The sequence below is a fragment of the Chiloscyllium plagiosum genome, chromosome 4 (genome assembly GCF_004010195.1).
Source record: "Chiloscyllium plagiosum isolate BGI_BamShark_2017 chromosome 4, ASM401019v2, whole genome shotgun sequence".
Taxonomy (NCBI): domain Eukaryota; kingdom Metazoa; phylum Chordata; class Chondrichthyes; order Orectolobiformes; family Hemiscylliidae; genus Chiloscyllium; species Chiloscyllium plagiosum.
In genome coordinates, this window is record NC_057713.1 from 4348685 (window position 1) to 4371932 (window position 23248).

General features: G+C 44.8%; 1 protein-coding gene across 7 annotated transcripts in view; it reads right to left on the reverse strand.

Moving 5' to 3' along the window:
* Window positions 1-1412: 1412 nt before the first annotated feature.
* ss18 (SS18 subunit of BAF chromatin remodeling complex) overlaps window positions 1413-23248 on the reverse strand; it is an 80616-nt gene continuing 58780 nt past the window's right edge. For 6 of the 7 annotated variants that reach the window (XM_043687615.1, XM_043687621.1, XM_043687616.1 and 3 more), the window contains 2 exons: window positions 20067-20194; window positions 1413-2751 (listed from right to left, as the gene is read on the reverse strand). In XM_043687615.1, the coding sequence (XP_043543550.1) occupies window positions 2725-2751; window positions 20067-20194 (155 nt within the window). In that variant the 3' untranslated portion in view covers window positions 1413-2724. Of the gene's footprint in view, window positions 2752-14350; window positions 15276-20066; window positions 20195-23248 lie in introns of all 7 variants that reach the window. The other variant, XR_006311341.1, reaches the window with a different exon arrangement.

Sequence of the window (23248 nt, forward strand, 5' to 3'; positions counted from 1 at the left end):
GTGCAGAGGATGGAATAGATGATGTGTGTGGAGGTGCAGGTGAATCTGTGGCGGATATGGAAGTGTGCTTTGGGGCCTTGGAGGGAGGTGAGGGGGGAGGGGTGGGCGCGAGTCTTGCACCTCCTGCGGTTGCAGGGGAGGGTGCCGGGAGTGGAGGTTGGGTTGGTGGGGGGTGTGGGTCTGACGAGGGAGTCACGGAGGGAGTGGTCTTTACGGGGTGCTGGTAGGGGAGGGGAGGGAAATATATCCTTGGTGGTGGGGTCCGTTTGGAGGTGGCGGAAATGGAGGCGGATGATGCGCTGTACATGGAGGTTAGTTCCTTGGTGGTGGGTCCATTTCCTAACCTGCAATCTTCATCCCGACCTCTCCGCCCCCGCCCCCGCCTGTCCTATCACCCTCACCTTGACCTCTTTCCACCTATCACATTTCCGACGCCCCTCCCCCAAGTCCCTCCTCCCTATCTTTTATCTTAGCCTGCTGGACCAACTTTCCTCATTCCTGAAGAAGGGCTAATGCCCGAAACGTCGATTCTCCTGTTCCCTAGATGCTGCCTGACCTGCTGCGCTTTTCCAGCAACACATTTCCACCATGCATCCTTACCTTATGGAGCAGCCTCACGTGCAGCACCTTGTCAAAGGCCTTTTGGAAATCGAGGTATACCACATCCAGTGGGTCCCCGTTGTCCACTTTGCTCGTAATGTCTTCATAGAGTTCCAAAAGATTTATTAAGCATGACTTGCCCTTCAAGAACTCATGCTACATCTATACAACGGGACAATTTCTATCGAGATGCCTTGCTATTTCTTCCCTGATAATAGACTCAAGCATCTTCCCCACTACAGAGGTTAAGCTCGCTGGTCTATAATTCCCCATCTTTGTCTACCTCCCTTTTTAAATAATGGCATCTCATTTGCTGTATTCCAATTTATTTGAAATCACCTGTTTTCAGGGCACTGTCCCTTTGTCAGGTGAAGAAGCAGCGCTCCAAAAGCTTGTGATTTCAAATAGACCTGTTGGACTATAACCTGGTGTTGTGTGATTTCTGAATCCAACTCCGGCGCCTCCACATCAAGGTTCTGTGGGTAATAAATGCTAGCCTGGGCAGCAACACTCACATCCAATGAATTAATTTTTAAAAAGTGTATATTTCCAAGTCAGGATGGTGAGTGTCTTAGAGGGGAACTTGCAGGAGATGGTGCTCCCAGGTTATCTGCTGCCCTTGTTCATCCCAAGAACATTTAGCGCCACTGAAATCACCTCAAGAAATGACACAGCCCTGGGTATTAATTTCACACGTTGCCACGTTGAACAAACTCGGGTCATCCGAGACCTCTTTCCTACTCCACGTTCAGACAGTAAAATACTTGTGCAATTAATCACAGGGAAATAAAACACAAATGACATAGAGCAGCTTGTGAAATCACAATAATTTATTTGCCTTTTAGTAATGATCCAGTGATGCACATATTTCAAATATCAACAAAATACTGTGCGGAGGGGTCTGTCACAGAACGTACAAATGGTTGATGAGTACAGATGTGAATAATAATACTGTTTGAGTTCCTTTGCCAAATCTGTACACACAATGATCAGGTTAACCAAATGTCCAGAAATCACCACCTACCCTCCGAAATACGTCTTTAAAAACAGAAAGGGCTCGGTTTGGTGTGGGGAGGGGGGTTGGAGATGCTTAAAGGAGGGTCTGTTTGGGACAAATAAAAGTCAATTACTACTCAAAGCAAAACCCCACTCTTTAAAACAATCAAGTTAAAAATCAGAAGCGTAACAAATTCTTCTAGTCTATTGTTCAATACGTAACAATACAAAATTGTCATCATTTTACGTTAAAACAAGTTTGTGCAACAACGATTGACCCTGGTGGAACTTTTCTTTGAAATTTCCTCCTGGGAGGAGATTTCACAAAGTTTGAGCTTGTTTACTGGTTTACATGTAACCCGAGCAGATTTTAAATATTAGTCACCCACAATTCAATCAAATTGGCCGACAGCTTCTCTCCTCAGTCTATTTTCATTTAAAATAGAGTTTCTTTCCTGAAAATCAAATGCATCACGTTTTTCCCCCCACTCAAGGAAAATCTGCTCGTCCGCTTTTTAAAAAGTAAATCCTGCTCGTAACAAATGTTAATTCTGCTTAAGTAAAGTCAGTGTGAGAAACAAATATGGCACAGTGAGTGGTTAATTTACAGAGATGATCAGGGTCTCGGAAAAGCAGATGGTGAAGCCTCTATGTGCCCCCTCTCTCTCTCTCAGGTGACCAAAGCAGGGTATCTCAAAATTTAGCACAAGATCCCATTGACTGGATGAGTGCTGGTGGTCAAATTTAGCAAGGTGGGGGGCTTGGTGGGAGGGGAGATGCAGGGTGGTGGTTAGTGTGGGGGGGGGTGGGGGGCGAAGAGAGGGGTCCTCTTTCTCAATATTCTATGTTAACGTCACTGCTGAAGAACTGTTAAGAAGACCCTTCACGTCTTAGAGATGATGTCACACAGCGATGGCCTGCAATTAGCCACTAGGTATTAGACTGGGTACTGCCCAACCTCAGAGGCAATGGCATCAGCTACTTAGACGTCAAAATGCTTGTCCTGGACACAAGGAGGTGAAACTTTGATGAATTGCTGGTGGCGGTTAGACACCCACAGTGCAGAGGGTTAAAAAACAAGGCCCTTATCAGAACGTCAGGCGACTGGAAAAAAACGATACGACTGACTCACTGCTGGTAATTCCCATACTGGGCCTGGAGGGAAAGCCAAAAACAGAGAGAAATGAGACAGGTGGGAAAATACTGTCAATTGTGAGAGATGCAGGTATCATAAACAGACAATTTTTGCAAGGTTTGTAGCTCAGGTTGAGGTTTAGGGTGTAGGTTTGCTCACTGAGCTGTAGGTTTGATATCTAGACCTTTCATTACCTGGCCAGGTAACATCATCAGTGGCGACCTCCAAGCTTCACTGATGATGTTACCTGGCCAGGTAATGAAAGGTCTAGATATCAAACCTACAGCTCAGCGAGCAAACCTACACCCTAAACAGACAATGCTAGTGCTGTCAGTACTGAGACTGTTACATTTGTTTTATCCTTATCAACCGATTCAGTGATATTACGCCCCTCTTGGGCAGGTGGAACTTTAACCTGGGCCTCCTGGTTCAGAGGTAGGGACACTACCACTGCATCACAGCTGCCCTAAAGTTGAATTAAAATTTCATCTTCTGCTGTAGTGGGATTTGAACCTGTGTATGAAGTTATCAGTTTGGGTTACTGGCCCGTGTGATGTCATTATTACAGCACCACCTTGTTCACGTACAGTTTCAATGACAGCAGGTGACCTCTTCACTATTGCAATAGCAAGCTTTCATTGATATAGTGCCTCAATATAATCAAAACATCCCAAATTAATATCATTCTTTAACCTCAACTTTACATTCCTGCGTATCCCCCATAATTTTTTCAGGAGGTGACGAAGATGATTGATGAGGTAAAAGTGGTTGATGTTGTCTACATAGACTTCAGTAAAAGCCTTTGACAAGGTCCCTCATGGCAGACTGGTACAAAAGGTGAGGTCACATAATATCAGGGGTTCGCTGTCAAGAGGGATACAGAACTGGCTTAGTCATAGGAGACAGAGGCTAGCGGGGGAAGGATGCTTTTCCGAAGGGAGGGTTGTGACTAATGGACCCCTGCTGTTTAGATTAGATTACTTACAGTGTGGAAACAAGTCCACACCAACCCGCCAAAGTGCAACTCACCCAGACCCGTTCCCTGACATTTACCCCTTCACCTAACACTACGGGCAATTTAGCATGGCCAATTCACCTAACCTGCACATCTTTGAAGTGTGGGACGAAACCCGAGCACCCGGAGGATACCCACGCAGACACGGGGAGAATGTGCAAACTCCACACAGAACCCAGATCTCTGGCGCTGTGAGGCAACAGTGCTAACCACTGTGCCGCCCACCTAGTAATCTAGTCTGTTCATGGTCCACACAAATGATTTGGAGGAAACAGTGGCTGGTCTAATGAGTAAGTTTGCAGGTGATACAAAGTTTGGTGGAGTTGCAGTTAGTGAGCAGGATTGTCAGTGGATACAGCAGGATATAGATCAGTTGGAGACATGGGCAGAAAAATGGCAGATGGAGTTTAATCCAGATAAATGTAAGGCAATGCACTTTGGAAGGTCAAGTACGGGTGGAAATTATACAGTGAATGGCAGAACCCTTAGGAGTAATGATATGCAGAGGGATCTGGGTGTGCAGGCCCACAGATCACTGAAGGTGGCAGTGCAGGTAGATATAGTAGTAAAAAAGGCCTATGACATGCTTACCTTCATTGGAAGGGTCATTGATTATAAGGATAGACAAGTTATGCTGCAGCTTTATAGAATTTTAGTTAGGCCACACTTGGAACATTGGGCACAGTTCGGGTCACCACCCTACCAGAAGGATGTGGATGCTTTGCAGAGGGTACAGAAAAGGTTTACCAGGATGTTCCCTGGGATGGGGGATTTTAGCTATGATGAAAGGTTGGATAAACTGGGTTTATTTTCACAGGAGGCTGAGGCGCGACCTGATAGAAGTTTAAAAGATTGTGAATGGCATGGATAAAGTGGGAATTATGAGGCTTTTTCCCCCAGAGTGGAAGGGTCATTTACTAGGGGATACAGGTTCAAGGTGCAGGAGGGGAGAGTTTAAAAGAGGTGTGAGGCAAGATTTTTACACAGAGGGTGGTGAGTGCCTGGAACACGTTGCCAGAGGAGGTGGTCGAAGCAGTCACAATAGCAGCATTCAAGAAACACCTGGATGGATGCATGAATAGGAAGGGAATAGAGGGATATGGATGCTGTAAATGAAGACAGTTCTAGTATGGAAGGGCAAAATGTGTCAGCACAGGCTTGGAGGGTCGAAGGGCCTGTTCCTGTGCTGTAATGTTCTTTGTATCTACAGCATAAGGTAAATCTTCAAAGATCTACCTTTGGTAAAGACATGTTGGCTCTGCTTGCCTACCTCTAACTTATCTCAGTGCTCTGTTAAAGGATCGTTATGGAAGAACTTTGAATATTTTCCCTATGACAGATGTTAAGCTAACTGGTTTGTAGTTTCCTGTTTTTTGATTCCCCCTCCTTTCTGAATAAAGGAGTTACATTTGCTGTTTTTCAATCTAAATGAATATAATGAGTTCCCTGAATATAATGAGCTCTGGAAAATTAAAACCAACCCATTAACTATCAAAACTTTAAGGCCTTAGGAAGAAATCCTTTAGTACCTGGGGACTTGTCAACTTGCTTTTCAAATGTTTTGCTCTATTACTTCCCAGAAAATTGTGATTTTCTGGTTCCCCCTCCCTCCCAATTGGTGACTTACAACCATTTCCTGGGTGTTACTTGTATCTTCTTTAATGAAGGATAAGGCAAAACATTTGCTTAATTCATCTGCCACCTCCATTACTAATTCCCCAAATCAGGTTCTATAGGAGCAACTCTTTGTTAACTTCTTCCTTTCTCCAGGTAACTGAACTGAAGGATTCAAAAGGGAACTAGATGGTTATTTGGACAAAAATAAGGTGCAAGTCTATGGGGAAAAAAGTGCAAGATTGGCACTAGATAATTATATTCATATGAAGAGCCAGCACAGACAAAATGGGCCAAATGGTCTCCTTCTGCATAGTAACAAGTCTGTTCTGAAAGCTGCTTACTGTCCTCAGAGTCATTGAGGGCATAACTCAAAATATTTAATTTTAAAAAACCAAGCACATTTCCGAAATACCATCAAAATGGCCAAGGCAGAAGGAGTGCTGAACCGAATGGAAATACTGTGGATGCGGGAAATTCAATACAAAGACAAAGACAGAGAGCACTACAAATGCTGGAGATGCCTGGTGGGATCTGTGGAGAGAGAAGCTTGTGTTAATGTTTCAAATCCATGTCTTTTCATCAGAATGGAGACAAGTTGGAGATGAACTGTGTTTAAACGTGGTTGGGCGCAGGTGGGGTAGAGAACAGAAAGGGAGAGATTGGGTGGAGGGCAAGAATGTTTTTGAGAAAGGTGCAAGGATAGAGGGTGGCACAGTGGTTAGCACTGCTGCCTCATAGCGCCAGGGACCCAAAGTTCGATTCCAGCCTCAGACAACTATCTGTGTGGAGTTTACACATTCTCCCAGTGTCTGTGTGGGTTTCCTCTGGGTGTTCCAGTTTACTCCCACAGTCCATAGATGTGCAGGTTAGGGTGGGTTAACCATGGGAAATTACATTTATAGTGTGCAGGCTAGGTGGGTTAACGATGGTAGAGTTACAGGATAGGGTGGGATGCTGTTTGGAGACTCGATGGGCCAGATGGCCTCTATCTGCACTGTAGGCATTCAAGAAATGCTGACTTTGCTGGTGAGACCGCTATAAAAGTTGGAAGAGCGTGCTTTTTACCTTGAAGGTACAACACACACTGAAACAGAAGTGAATTTTAACCTCAATTCCAGTTGGAATTTATTCAACAAGGACATTTCTATACTTAGATAAAGAAATTGTTGAGGTAAATGTATAGTTTATCTTTTCCCTGAGAAGATGGTGAATGAATATCACCCAGCCACTAAAATATGCCCAGGAATGGTTCCAGTGGATCCAATCCCAGGTTTCTCCACCCTTCCCTTCCCCACTCCCTGCCAGCAGTGAGATGGCCTCACTCTGACCAAATTCTGGGAACTGATTGGGAATCATGATAGCAGAGGAACATAGACATGTTGGCACCCACCTTCCCAGTCACTGACAGTCATCACTCTGAATTGTTGACTCAGTCTCTCAGCAGACGCTACCAGGCCTCGTGTATCTCTGGTATCCACTGTACTTCACTCTCCAAAGAATGGTTACACTGCAAGTGAAGGCCTTTTAACCCATCACGACTGTACTAGTCCTCTGAATGAACAATGTACTGGGGTCCCAATCTCCTTTCTCTCCAGAACCCTATATTGTCTAGATATTTCAAATCCCTTTCAAGAGCCTCGAATGAACCAGACTCCACCACATTTTCAGACAGTGCATTCCAGACCCAAATGAATCAGTTTCTCCCTAAGCCATCACTCTATCTTTTGCAAATTACCTTAAGCCAGTGCCTTCTGCTCCTTGAGTCTTTCATGGATAGTAATAGTTTCTCCTGAAACATCTTGATCCCAAATCTCCTCTCAACCTACTCTCCAGAGAACGCAATCTCAACTTCTCCAGTCTGTCTGTTCAGAACTATCCCTCACCCCTGGGGCCAATCTCGTGATTAGAGATAGATTCTTGATCAGTCGGAGAACCGAGAGGAGAGCAGGTGTGAGGAATTCGGATCAGCCACGATCAGGATCAGGCTCAAGGGACCAAAGGGCCTAATACTGTTTATTTTCCTTATGGTCTTTAACTTTGTTGCATCCTCGCCAGTGCCTTCACTGAAGAAGGTCTAGAACTCAATATTGCAGTTGCTGCTGAACCAGTGCCACATGAACCCACTGCTCTCCCCCAGAGAGAATAGTGACTCTTCTACCACTCACGGCTCATGCCAGACATTGTTTATATGTTAATTCACAGAATGGGAGCATCACTGGCTAGGCTCACATTTATTGCCCATCCCAGAGGGCAGATGAGAGTCAAACACATATGGGCTGCAGCTACATGTAGGCCAGATCCAGTAAGGATGGCAGTTTCCTTCCCTAAAGGACATTAGTGAACTTTAAAGACAATCAAAAACAGTTTCATGGTCACCAGACTCTTAATTCCAGATTTTTATTAAATTCAAATTCCATCATCTGGCATGGCTGGATTTGAACCCAGGCCCTCCAGGATTAATAGCGCATTGGTAATTCCACTAGGCCATGACCTCCCCTTGATCCAGGAGGCAACCTGCCCAGATACTGAGGGAGTCAGAGGTACTGTTCTTCAGGCAACACCTCAGGCCCAGCTCCCCTGTCTGCTCTCTCAGGCGACTGGAAAACAGCCCACGGACATTATCAGGAACAGCAGCAGGTCCCTTATCAATATCTATCCTACATCCAACACCAGCAACAGAAATAATCAGATCATTATCCACAAACACTCACGCCCTCCACCACCGACACTCAGTAACAGCAGTGTGTACCATCAACAAAATGCACAGCAGAAATTCACCAAACATCCTCAGAAAGTACCTACCAAACACATGCCCACTTCCATTTAGAAGGACAAGGGCAGCAGGTACATGGGAACATCACCCCCTGCACGTTCCCCTCCAAGCCAATCACCATCATGATTTGGAAATATATCGCTGTTCCTTCAGTGTCACTGGGTCAAAATCTTGGAATTCCCTCCCTAAGGGCATTGTGGGTCTACCTACAGCACATGGACTGCAGCGGTTCAAGAAGGCAGCTCACCCCCACCTTCTCAAGGGGCAACTAGGGATAGGCAGTAAACGCTGGGTCCAGCCAGCAACATCGACATCCCACAAAAAAAAATTAAATCACATCGATGCCTGTGGGAGCTTCCTGAGCACTAACTGACTGCTGTAATTTCTATGCTATAAGATGCATACACAAGTGTTTCAATCCTGTAAAATAATGTCCTGTAAGGTGTTATAGAAATGCAAGCTGTTTTAAAAAATTCTCCAGAGCCACCCCACCTCCAATCGTCTTGATTTGACTTTTCTACATCCCAATCCATTTCAACATTACACAGGATTTGGGCACCACTGATTGGACCAGCGTGTATTGTCTGTCCCTAATTGCCCAGAGGGTATTTTTGAGTCATTTACATTGCTGTGGGTCTGGAGATACACACTGGCCAAGCCAGGCCAAGTAAGGATGGCAGAGTTCCTTCCTCTAAAGGACTTTAGTGGACCAGATGGGATTTTATCAACCATCAACCCATTTTTCTTTTGAGGACTCTTCTGGGATTTTCGGAGCAGATGCTTTGTCTGGTTTTAGGCAGTTATTTAATTCATTCTCACTGAACTCCCCTATTAGGTAATGCTGACATACAGCAACAATACGCTAAGGACTTGTATTAACTTTCAAGACACAGAATTTAATTCGGTAAAGACAACAAGCGCATGTTAAAAGAATTCTTTTCTCCCTTCAATATAACTGACAAACTCTTCAACATGAGAAAAGCCATCACTCTTGTACAGGCTGGGGAGGTTACACCTAATGCATAAAAGATAGCATATTTAACAAAAAGTTCCAATCTCCTTTACTCCAATTCTGAACTCAACCTCAGACTGAAATTTAACAATTGATAGCGCTGGTTACATTTGGATCCGCTACATTCTTCCCAAGTATAGTCTATGGACCCCTACATCAGACATTCTACATTCAATTGCAAAGAATTCATTACCTCTTACAGCCTCCTTCACACCTCCATCTGGAAATCTCCATCTTCCTCCCCAAGCCCTCCTGCAATGGTCTCTCCAACTCCCCACTGCACCCTGCCCTCCTCTGGACAATAGCCCCATTGTTTATCATCGGATAGAACCCTCAGATCCTGCACAAGTCACTTGTACCTTGGTAAGAGGCTGCACCAATCCTGGACGATGGTGACTCTACGACACCCCATGCCCCACCGGATCAAGCTCTCACTCCCTCACAAAAGGTTAGGCTACTATGTACTCATTGTTATCTGCGAGAAGCCTTTACATTACCACTGGAACTGTAGAATCTTACAGCTTATTCCTTTATTTCCTTAGTTTAAATAAGAAAGACTGTGATGTTAACTAGTAGCTTATTTCTTTATTTTTCTACTTATTCTATGAAGTAATGCTTAACTTTTTAAACTCTTGTTTCTCTTACTACTTTGTACCTAGGTACTAAGATGGCGCCTTGTGTGGTGACATTATACACTTTCCACTGTACTCCTGTACTTGAGTACAGGTGACAATAAAAACGAAGTCTAAAACCACAGGCCATCTGGTCCATCGCCCTTATGCTGGACCTTTGAAAGAGGTGCCCACTTAATCCCTTTCACAATCAACCTCTCCCTCTCTTATAGCCCTGCTAATTTTCCCCTTGAAGTATTTAACCAGAGAGTAAAGAAATACAAACTGCTGAAGACCTTCAGCAGGTCTGGCAGGAACTGTGGAGACAGAAACAAAAGTTAACAGCTCAGATCATTGAGCTTCTACCAGGACCAAGACAGAACAAAATATGGGTTGAGTAGAATGTTCAAAAGTGGATCATCATCAAATTATATCTGCGCAATTTTGAAAATTATGTGCAATTTGTTAAAACACCTTTGAAAGTTACAATCCCATCTCAAACAAATTAGAGTCTAGAGGCATAGAGATGTACAGTACAGAAACAGACCAGTTGGTCCAATTTGTCCATGCCGATCAGATATCCTAAAATAATCTAGTCCCGTTTGCCAGCACTTGGCTCATTCCATACACACACACACACACACCACCCTCTGCGTGAAAACGTTGCCCTGCCACCCCCACCCCCCAAAGATGCTATAGAAATGCAAGTTCATTATTCTTCCATCCATTAAATATTATATTAAAATTATATTAAAGCTAAAGTGAGTAAACTGACGTGGATGTGCCGATGTTGGACTGGGGTGGACAAAGTTAAATATTACACAAGAGCAGGTTATAGTCCAACAGGTTTATTTGGAAGCTCTACGTTTCAGAGCGCTGCTCCTTCATGACGAGACACAAGCTAGAGCTTCCAAATAGACCTGTTGGACCATAACCTAGTGTTGTGCAATTTTTAACGAAAGTGAGTATGTTCAGCTGAACGAGAGAATCTAACAGAGCAGGAGGATGGAACAAGCTAGGGTTCTGTCCTTTAGGTGACATGGACAGGTTGTTTCCCCTAGGCAGGTGGGGGACTGGTACCAGACACACTCATTAATTCGGTAAGGTAAAAACAATGACTGCAGATGCTGGAAACCAGATTCTGGATCAGTGGTGCTGGAAGAGCACAGCAATTCAGGCAGCATCCGACGAGCAGCAAAATCGACGTTTCGGGCAAAAGCCCTTCATCAGGAATAAAAGGCTTTTATTCCTGATGAAGGGCTTTTGCCCGAAACGTCGATTTTGCTGCTTGTCGGATGCTGCCTGAATTGCTGTGCTCTTCCAGCACCATTGATCCAGACAGTCATTAATTCACCTAACTGGGGAAAGACTGAGTTTAGAAACGGTGAGAAGGGGGAACTTGCTACCTTCCAGGAGAGAGAGAAAGAGAGACAGAGAGAGAGTGAGTGAGTGATGAGTGACAGACCACAGAGAAGACTGCAACCCAATCACAAATATGGGGCCAGGTGGGTGGATAAACAGGAGAGAAAAACACAGAAGGATATGGTCATGGGTGGAGATGGGGGTGGGGGAGGGGAAAAAAGTCACATAGAACAGCAACACCAGCACGGACCTGAAGAGCCAACTGACCTCGTTCTGTGCCCCACATTGCTACATAAAAGCCTTCTGAAGAGTCCTAAAAGAGATATAACTACACCTATACCATCCTCCAATGGAGTTATCAATAGCTCAGGATTAATAGTTCACTAACATTGAACTTTAGCCTACTGCTCTGATAAGGCAGGAGAGTGGAGTCCATGATTATCAGATCAGCCAGGATCTCATTAAATGGTGCAGCAGAATCAATGGGCTGAATGGCCTCCTCCTGCTTCTAAGTCCTATTTGTTCATGGGATGAGGTGCTGTTGGCCAGGCCAGCATTTATTGCCCATCACTAATTGCCAGAGGGTAATTAACACGTTGTTGTGGGTCTGGAGTCACTGGCAGGCCAGACCAGGTAAGGATGGCAGATTTTCTTCCCTATTATCGAACCAGATGGGATTTTATAAGCAATCGACACCAGTGAGCTGGCTCTTAGTTACAGACTTCTTAATTAAAGTCATAGCAGGGGGTGGGATTTGAACCGACATCCCCTGAAAATTAACCTGGCACTCTGGATTACAACTCCAGCGACGTTACCTTCTCCTGAAGGATAAGCATCAGCCAGGGCACCAGGGGACCACCTTCTCCGAAACAGCATCATGTGACCTTTCACATGCAGCTGATTTCTTACAATCTTATGATACAGACCCCATAGCCCAGAATAATCTCAGGCCAGGTCATTCAGCAGAAGTGAAACAGTTTTGCTCAGTTCTAACTGAGCGAATATTCCAGTTGATGCGAGAATGGAGGAAAATCCTCTAATATGGATACTGCACAACAGACACTATGAATATTCAAGATATGTTTATAAAAATTCAACACATTACATGTTAACACTGCCCCAAATGGAGAACACACAGTATAATGGTTGAACACATTGACCATACAAACTTAATTTAACTTCTAACGCACATTCTATAGAGTGAGGGGATGTAACAGAGTGATATTCAGCACTAATGATCAAGTAACAAATTCTCCACAATAACATTCCTCAGCAAGCAATAGCTGCACGTTTTTGTTTTAATGAAAACCCTCCATTTTCTGCCATTCTACAGACACTGCCCGTGAAAATGTCTGTTTTTCATCAGTTTCTGACTGCAATGCCACACGCAGATATTGCAAAATAATGACCCGACAGCAACATTGCAAAAGAAATAGCCAGGAACACACAATCATTTGTGCCAACATTGCTTGGATTGCATCTATTTCCTAATATAACGTGTTTAGCTTTGGAACAGCCCTTGATCTTTCTGGGGGGGACGGGTGGCTCTGGAAATCATTATTCCAAGCTCAACCACTTTGATACTAGGTCACAGAACTTGACAACGGTAACTTTCGAATTTGGCTGTTGCACAAGGACAAGGACAAGTGAAGATCAGCCAGTTTCAGAAACTGCTTCTGGCTGCACTGATACCTATTATTCAACGGATCCCTGGACATTCCTTCCAGGTACAGGACAGCAGGAAAATGACTTACTACAGCACAAGTTACCAAAGGTAAAAGGTTACATCAAAAGAGATGTCAGCAAGGTGCACTCAAATAATTTATGCAGCTTATCTGATTGAGCTACAATTAATACTATTTGCACTTGGAACTAATTATACAATTAGCGACCATCTCCAGCATGTGTGTGTGTGTGTATATGTGCGTGCGTGTGCGTGTGCATGAGTGAGAGGGGCTGGGACCATCCTGGGATAAGGTAGAGCAGGAGACAGCAAGGTGTTCAGATCAGTCGAGCGTATACACAAGTTATAAAAAGCAGAGACAGGGTTACCTTCTATCATAAAGAATAAGATTAGTTATGAGAGAGTGAGAGAGAGAGCGAGAGCGAGAGTGAGAGATTTCCTAGCAAATAAAAATAATGATCTCATGTTTTGCTGACAAATTACAGAGTTAACTTCGACCCCTCTTTAATAACAGAGAGAGCTGTTTAGCTTCACAAACAAAGCCAGAAACTGAGTGTGATGAGAGATTAACAAAGTGATGTGACATTACCAATACGTGGAATATGGCTTCTTAATAAATCCACTCACAATTGTTACCCATCCCCATCACAGGATGTGGGTGTCTCTGGCCAGTCCCAGCATTTTTATGCCCATCCCTAATTACCCAGAGGGTAGTTAAGAGTCAAACACATTGCTGTGGGTCTGGAGTCACATGTGACCAGATCGGGTAAGGATGGCAGATTTCCCTCTCTACAGGACATGAATGAACCAGATGGGATTTTATGACGATGGTCACATGGCCAACTATGCTGAGACTAGGTTTTTTTCCTCCCAAATTAATCAATTGAACTGAAATTCCTCAGCTGCTACACCCATGCTTCTGAATTAGCATAATCAGCCTCTACATTCCTCATGCTGTAACACAGACACAATGCATTAACCCTGACAGAGCACATTAAAACTCTCTCTGAACAATACTACTTGGCTGAAATATTCCTTTGCTCGGAGTCTGGTGTGTTGACTCAGTAAGGGTCTCTTTCAGAAATAAAAAGGATGGTGTTGGCAACGTGTGGAATGTGCGCTGGGTGCAGAGGGACAGGGATTACGGGGAAGTTCGGTGCCACTCAAATAGTGGTCACCGCGTGAACTCTCTTCATGAGGTGGAAGCATGGGGCAGTGTCTGAGAGAGCTACAGCGCAAACAAAGACCCTTCAGCCCATCGGGTCTGCCTGTCAAAAACAGCCACTTCACTCATTCTAAAGTATAAAAAAACCATTCAGTTGAGGCCCATTGCAAGGTTGGCAGGTTACCTCGAACTAAACCCTAAGGGAATGAACAATTTGAGCAACTGGTGCAAATGCTCTTCATTAAAAACCAGAAAGAGGAACCTGCAAGATGGTCAGAAAAAATACATGAACAATTTTGAGAGAAAATAACATTTGGCATAAGTCAAGTGTTAACCTTTGGACATTGAGAGTCACCATATTTAACACTCGCCACCCCCACCTTGAGTTATTTAACTTGACGCTGGGAATGGGTTTTATCAATATTGTTTCGGAAAGCTGTGTGTGAGCCTAATGTCCAGTCTCCAGAAATACTTGCACTTCAAGCAAAAGCCTTGCTCACTTTCTCTCTCCTGCATAGTGTAGCAAATCAATACAAAACAAAAGCAGAAAACACTATTTCATGTCGGTAACGGACAATTCTTCAATATCCCGGTTTCTCAGCATCTTCAATTTGAAAAAAAAAACAAACAAACAATCAATCTCGGTGTGATCTTGAGAGAGGATGAACCAGGCTGGTGAGGACATCAAGAACTATGGAGAAAGGGATTATTGCAGAGTCTGGGGCCTAGGAGTACAAGATGAGAGATCAGATTGTGCTGGAGGAGGTGCTATCTGCTGAGTCCCATGCACAGCGGAGGTCTGTCACAAAAAGATCGGTGCACAATCAGATCGAAGTCTGGGACCTCCAACACGCCTGCTCCATATCGAAAAAACAGAAGACGGCGTTTGGTCAAGTCTTGCATCAAATGATTTGTGAAGTTGGATAGACCCAAGAGGCACAGTGAAGTGACGATGGGGTGTATGATGGTCAGAAATAGCTGGACACAGTGGGGTACGGGGAGGGTGAGAGGAGCACTGGTCTGCTTAACCTGGTTACCAACGGTCTCGTCAATCTGGTCACCAACAGCCTGAGTCATGTGGCAATCACAGAATGAGCAATGCTCCTCCCATTGCATGCAGTGTCCGAAAGTCATCAATTTCCCCCCCCGTCCCTGGCTGTGTCTTTGTGACCGGTGTGAGCTTGTGTTCCATTTTGCATTCTTCCTCCTCCTGTGGCTGACTGGGGGGCCAAGCGTGGAAACTAAAAACTTTCTGGGTGAGTGGCCACGTTCTTCCCAGGCTCCGCAGACGATTCATTGCAAGTTCTGTGGAGACACAAGAGTCCCAAAACTTCAGACCGAGTTAAAGTTTGACTGGAAACCCCACTGAATTTGTACACATGCAGACAGCAACACGACATCATCTTTTAGAAAGACATACTTTATCCAAATTCCATTCCACAAAGCAACTGGATGAGCATTACCACTGGTACGAAGATAAAAGAATGATCGACATTTACCTGTGAAGTTTTAAGGAGGTCTTTGACTATAAATGGTTTCTTTTCACCTCTTCAGTGGGGTCAGTGCCCCTTATGCCTGCCTCCTTCCCAGCTCCATAAGCTACAGAGGGGTCAGCTGGAGACTCTGCCCACCCTTCCACTGCTCCAGCTTCGTTAACAGTTTCCAGAACCTTCTGTCTTTCAGCTGCCGGAGCTCCTGTTTGCATACATCTGCGAAGACTCCGTAACCCGATGACCGAGAAATCTTCAAAGGGAGTTCGGGACTTAAAGCTTCATTAAAAACAAAACTCAAGGTGTGTCTTTTGCCCAGCACCTCCCCGCCCTCCCCCCACCCTCGGCGCTTGCGACTTGCAGGATTTCTGCTCTCCACGTGAAGAGTAGGGGCTCAAGGCCGACTGAGCGCAATTCCTTTCCCAAGAACACAAACGGAGGGGAAAGAGAAAGTGATTCTCATCTGCAAGCGAAGGGTGCTAAGGTAAGAGGAAACTAAGATTCCAACAGCAAGCTGATAGCGCAAGACATAGGGACTGTTCCTTATTGGTCACTTTCCATTCTCTGCGGGTTGGATTTTATGAATTCTATTGAATCTTGTACGTATCCACACAGAAGGTAGTTTCTTCCTGCAGATCGACTGGAGATTCTTGTCTGATGTGTCCAATTGGAACAACGCCGTGAAAAAAAATACAACTTAAACAGCACTAGGGCCAGGCCAATCAGCCCATCTTTGAAAGTGCAAGGCAACAAGTCACATTTCCTCCAATCTTCCTCCAAATTCACGCAAACATTAACTCAATGAGTTAGTGAGGGGGGGGCGTGGTTCTGAAATTGACCTGCCATTGCTTCAGATATAATGCAGAAAAGTTCACTTCAGACTATAGATATGGCGTGACCATTGGATAGTAACTCATCCCTTGGCAGGGTGTAAGCCAGAGGCAATACCACAATCTAACGTGCTACTTGGAGGGTTAATTGAATTCAATTCCCAGTACATGTTGAAATTCTTGCGCAGTTAAACTATATCACACAGATACAGGACAAAAATGGAGGCCATTTGACCAGTCATGTTTTGGATTAACCACTCAACAGTTCCCATTGCCCACTGCTAGGAGCTGTCTCACACCCCCCCAGTGTTACAATCCTGGATCAGATCCTAGTTTAGCCACGGGATCCCTCAAGTCTGTTTCACCATTCAATGAGATCATGGCTGATCAGAGACCGAACTCCATATAGCTTAATAACCTTTTGTTACCAAACAACACTTAAGCTCCAATTTAAAAATTAACAAATCAATTAGCATTTGCAGGAGAGAATTAGAAGCTTCTCCCACCCTGCGTGTTCCAATGTAATTTCAAAAATAGGAGGCGGCCATTCAGCCCATTAAGTCTGCTCTGTCATTCAGCACAGACATGGCTGATTGTTAAGAGAAACACATTAACATGTTTGAGCCACTTTCCATTATTCTGTATACCAATGATCATGCAAAATCCATCAATCTTTACTATAAATACACTTAATGACTGAGCTCCCACATCCCGCTAGGCGAGAGAATTCCAAAGGTACTTTAACCCGCTGAGTGGAAAGAGAGTCTCCTCTAGGACACGATTGCATCGGACTTATTTTTAAATGTTGGCCTCTATTTCTAGACTCAGGGAATCATTTTAGCTGCAGCTATCCTTTCAGTATTTTCTAAGTTTCTACAAGATCGCCGCTCATTTTTCAAAACTCGAGTAAATACAGTTCCAATTTTTCAAAACCTCTCTCCATAGTTCAGTCCCACCATCCCAGGAACAAGTCTGGGAAACCTTTGGGCAACAATATCCTTCCGGAGATAAGGAGACCAAACCTGCACACAGTACCCCAGGTGTGGGTCTAACCAAGCTCCTATACAGTTGAAGCAAGAGTTCACTGCTCCTGTACTCAAATCCTCTGGAATAAAGGCTAACATTCCATTAGCCTTCCTAATAACATGCTGCACTCATTAGTTAGTGATTTATTGACAAAGACATTTGGTCTCGTGTCCATATTGTGAAGATCTAGGGCCCAAGTACTGCTCCTTGTGGTACCCCACTTGTCACAGTCTGTCAATTCTTTTCTATTCCCCATTTCCTGTCTGTCAGCCAATCATTAATCCATGCCAGTACGTTCCCTCCGGTGTACTACGTGATTTGATTTTGCTAACCAACCTTCTGTGGGGGCCCACATTAAAAGTAAATTCAGAATTAGAATCGCTACAGTGTCGAAACAGGCCCTTCGGCCCAACAAGTCCACACTGACCAAAGAGTATCCCATACAGACCCATTTCCCCTCCCCCCCCCGATATTTACCCCTGACTCATGCACCTAATCTACACATCCCTGAACACTGGGCAATTTAGCACAGCAAATTCACCTAACCTGCACATTTTTGGACTGTGGGAGGAAACCCACACAGACACAGGGAGAAAGTTCAAACTCCACACAGACAGTCACCTGAGGCTGGAATTGAACCCGGGTCCCTGGCGCTGTGATTCAGAAGTGCTAACCACTGAGCCACTGTGCCGTCCCTAAAAGAACATCCACTGACAACCCTTCATCAAAATTGTAACATCCTCCGAACCTCCAATTAATTTGTCAAGCAATTTTCCATTTGCAAATCTACATTATCATTTGATTCATTTATATTCAAGCGTCCATTTCTCAAGTCCTTTATGATAGAAGCAGGAGGAGAAATCTTTCTCAATCGCGGTGGTAACATTTTCTTGCTCTGAACCACAGGAAGTATTCCATAGTTGACCGGATTTTGGGAGATAATCACAATGCATCAACTATCTCTGTAGCCAACTCCTTTCATACTCTGGAATGCAGACCATCAAGTCCTAGGGTGTGATTAACTTACAGCCCCAGTAATTTCTTCGGGACAATTTTTTTTTTACCGATTCTAATCTACTTCGACTCCTCATTCTGGTTACTTGGATCTTTAATTTTGGGAGATTGGTTGTATTAGTGATTTTTGAGATTTCTTGTATCTTCCTCATTGAAAACAGACACAAAGTAATCATTCAGCTTCTCTGCCATTTCTCCATTCCCCGTGACCCTGCTTTGTATGGATCCACATTATTCTTGGCCAAACACCCGTTAATGATTCGGTCAAAGGTTTTACAGTCTATTTGTATGTTTTTCTTTCCTGAAATTGTATTCATACTCTACTCTTCTTTCCTATCAGTTTTGTGCTCCTGTTTAGCTGCGTTCCCAATTCTCAGATTGCTGTTTGCCCTTTTGGTAAGCTGTTTCTCTCTGCCTCATACAATCCTTAAGCTCATTATTCATTCCTGGTTGACTATGCATTTGAGATTTTGCACCTTGACGGAATGTACAGTTGCTATAATCCATGTGATAATTCTTTAAAGACTATCCATTGCATATTCCTTTTCATGTATTTCCTAACCCAGTTTAGCCACTTGGGGACAAATACCTTCATAATTTCCCTTTGTCAATTTACAACATCCTTGCTTCAGCTTGAACTGCCTCACTTTTAAACATATGCAAATTTTTAATCACGTTATGGTCACTCATCCCTATATATACATACATTATACACACACACAAATGTACACAGATATCATATAATGACCAGTATATACAGCTAAAGATGTGGTGCTCAGAACAGCTCCCAGTCTCTCCAGGCGCAGTCTAACATGAACGTTGTTTCACTGGCCTTTTTCTCATCCCCTCCCCCATTTCTCATTTTCCTTTCTCTATCCTTTCATCACTTGCTCAGCCAGCTGCTACCTTGCCTTTCACCACTCCTCCAAGTTCTCTTGCTTGTTCCTTCATCAATCACAAAACATCTACAGTGCAGATAAAGGCTATTTGGCCCTTCCGGTCTGCACCGACCCTCCGATCTGCATTCCGCCCCCATCCCCGTAACCCCATATTGGCCACAATTAGCCAACCCAGCCTGTACACTATGGGGCAATTTCCCATGGCCAAGCCACCCTAACCTACACATCTTTGGACTGTGGGAGGAAACCAGCGCACCCGGAGGAAACTCACAGGGAGAATGTGCAAACTCCACACAGATAGTCGCCCGAGGCTGGGATTGAACCTGGGTCCCTGGCACTGTGAGGCAGCGGTGCTAACCACAGAGCCACTGTGCTGCTCTTTGCCCTTGTACTTTTCTCAATTAAGTCCTCACCCCCTCTCTCCCCTTCTGTTCTCCTCCCCCCCCCACCCCCAAATTCACCTCTAACCTGTCTCCACTCTGATGAAAAGACACGGATTTGAAGCATTAACATGGGTTTCTCTCTCCACAGATCCCACCAGACATCTCCAGCATTTGTAGTGCTGTGCGTTTGGTGTTGAATTTCCAGCATCAACAATACATTCATTCAGTTCAGCACTCCTCCTCTCCCCCCCTCCCCCCCCAAGCCATTTGGGTGATGTTCAGTTAATGTGCTTGGTTTTTTGAATTGTGTGTGTTAACTGGAACCCTCAAACCTCCTTGGATTGTTTGAAAATCCTCCTCATTCGCACATTAAGGGCAGGCTGATGTCTCAGTCCGCTGGATTCGGTTCCTGAGGGTAAAACCATTGGCAATAAACACACCGTACATCCCATACCTGGTCATACCCATAAGGCCTCTGCTGCTGCTGGGGTGGTCCAGGTTGGGGGGTTCTGTAGCCCCCATACTGCTGACCCTGGCCTTGTGGATAGTTTGGATACTGGTTCGGAGGAGGTTGGGAAGAACCTGCAAACAGAATCGAGAATCAGCCCACCAATCGACATGTCAGACACCCCAACGCCCTAAACCAATCCGCACTCGGACGTGGGAGTTATCCAAGGGTATGACCTTCAAACCCAGATTTTTTCAAACCCACTCCTTCACAACCAACGATTACAGCACTTGAGGAATGCAGATTTCACAGCTCGCTGAAGGAGCTACTCGCTAAATGCCAGTCCTTGTAACCCCTGTAGCCCCTAACTCTATTCTTCCTCCTCAGCTAATTAGCCAACTCACTGACTGACCCTAACTCCACCACACTCTCAGACTAGGTGTGCCAGATCCTGGCCACTTACTGTGTGGGCAATGACCTCATTGCTTTTGGTTTTAAACCAATGAGCAGAGGATGTAGCAGCCAGAAGGCCATTCAGCCCATCGAATCTGTTCCATCGTTCAATGGCTGATCTGATAATCCTCAACTCCACATTCCTGCCTTTTCCCCAGAACCCTCGAGTCTCGTTCCTGATTAAAAATCTCTCTCAGCCTTAAATATAGCCAATGACCCAGCCTCGACAGGTCTCTGTTGTAAACAATTCCACAGATTCACCCCCTCAGAGATTAAATCCAGCCGAAGATGACTGCTAACTGCAGGTACCTGTGACAGCACGTTTATGGTCACTATTCTTGCGTCCGTCCCATCAGCCTCTGACTTCATCGTGAGCCAATGACTTCAGTGACCCTCCCTCCATTGCACTCTGGGTAAGAGAGCTCCACAGACCAGGGAGAACCACAAGCAAAACCATTTGAAGGAGCAGCGCTCCGAAAGCTAGTGCTTCCAAATAAACCTGTTGGAGTATAACCTGGTGTTGTGTGATTTTTAACTTTGTAAACTCAATCAAGTTGGAGAGACTCATCCTCCCACACACGAAGCCATGCTTCCTATCACTGATAAGTCCATATTTTTCCAAATGTGAGTAAGGCCTGTCCCTGAAAATCTCCTCCAATAGTTTCCGTACCCCGGATTTCCCTGCCGCCCTGCTTAAACAAAGGTCCAACATTGGCATCCTGCAGTCAGTGACCACTGTTAACTACCCAGCCAATTGCTGCAAAATTCCCAGCCAAGCCTCCTGCATTTACGTCGTGAATCTACAACACAAGCAGCAAGGGACCCAGCACACAGCTCTGTACAGCGCCATTGGAGGCTACTTCATTTCTGCAAAAATAATGTGTAAACCATGACCTTTGTGTACGGTTCTGGGCTGTAGGAAGGCAGTGAACATATCAGAGCGTGGAGGAGAGGTTTATAAGAACAGTTCTAACCATGATCAACTTTAGTGAGGAGGATAGATTGAAGACGTTATGACTGTTCTCCTTGAAGAGGAAGGCTGAGGGATGATTTGACTGAGGTTTTCAAAACCACCTGATGAAGGAGTGGCGCTCCGAAAGCTAGTGCTTCCAATTAAACCTGTTGGACTATAACCTGGTGTGGTGTGATTTTTAACTTTGTACACCCCAGTCCAACACCGGCATCCCCAAATCTTGATTGAGTTTATTTCAGGACGTAACAAAGATAATTTGTTACTCCAAAAGGTGATAGATAATGTCTACACGGACTTGAACAAGGTGTTTGACAAGGTTTCTCATGGAAGGCTGATACAGAAGATGACCTCATGTGGGACCTGTGGTAAAATGAATACAATGCTGCCTGATGTGCTGTGCTTTTCCATCACCCCTCTAATCTGGACTCTAATCTCCAGCATCTGCAGTACCCACTTCTGCCTGCCTGAATACAAAACTGGTCCAGTCATCGAAGACAGAGAGTAGCGATGGAAGGGTGTTTTTCTGACTGGAGATCCGTGACCAGTGGTGTGCCCCAGGGATCAGTTCTAGGACCCCTGTTGTTTGCAATATCTATAAATGATTTGGAAGAGAATCCAGATGCCCTGGTCAGTAGGTCTGTGGGTGACACACAGTTTGGGTGAGCTGCTGATTAGTGAGGAGGAACTCCAGAGGATACTGCAGGATATAAATAAGCTGGAGACTTGGGCGGAAATATGGTAGATGGAACTTAAACAAGACAAATGCGAGGGGATGCATTTTGGAAGGTCGACTGCAGGAGGGGAGTATACAGTAGATGGCAGAATCGTTAGTAGCATCAACATACATAGGGATCTCGGTACAGAGGTCCACAGCTTCCCTGTAAGTGGCAACACAACTGGATAAAGTGGTCAAGGCAGCGTATTGATCTGGGAAGAGAGTAAAAAAAAAACTAGCAAGCCATGCTCCTGCTGTATAGAAGTTTAGTTTGCCATCATTTGGAATATTGCATACAATTCTGGTTGTCACATGACCAGAAGGATATGGAAGCTTTGGAGAGGGTACAGGAATGGTTTATTCTCCACGCCAGGCAACATCCTGGTATCAGCTATAAGGAGGGATTTAGCAAACTTGACTTGCTTTCACTTGATTGTTGAACAATGAGGGGTAACCTGACAGAAGTTTACAAAATTATGAGACAAGGATAGAACGGGTAGTCTTTTTCCCAAGGTAGAAATGTCAATTATTAAGGGACACAGCTTTAAGGTGGAAGGGGGAAAGTTTAAAGGAGATGCGAGAGACAGTTTTTTTTTTAAAAACACAGAGGGCGGTGTGTGCCCAGAAGGCACTGCCAGAGGTGGTGGTGGTGGTGGTAGTGGATACAATAGCAGTGTTTAAGAGTCATAGAGATGTACAGCATGGAAACAGACCCTTCGGTCCAACCTGTCCATGCCAACCAAATATCCCAACCCAATCGAGTCCCACCAGCCAGCACCTGGCCCATATCCCTCCAAACCCTTCCTATTCATATACCCATCCAAATGCCTCTTAGATGTTGTAATTGTACCAGCCTCCACAACATCCTCTGGCAGCTCATTCCATACACGTACCACCCTCTGCATGAAAAAGTTGCCCCTTAGGTCTCTTTTATATCTTTCCCCTCTCACCCTAAACCTATACCCTCCAGTTCTGGACTCCCCGACCCTAGGGAAAAGACTTTGTCTATTTATCCTATCCATGCCCCTCATAATTTTGTAAACCTCT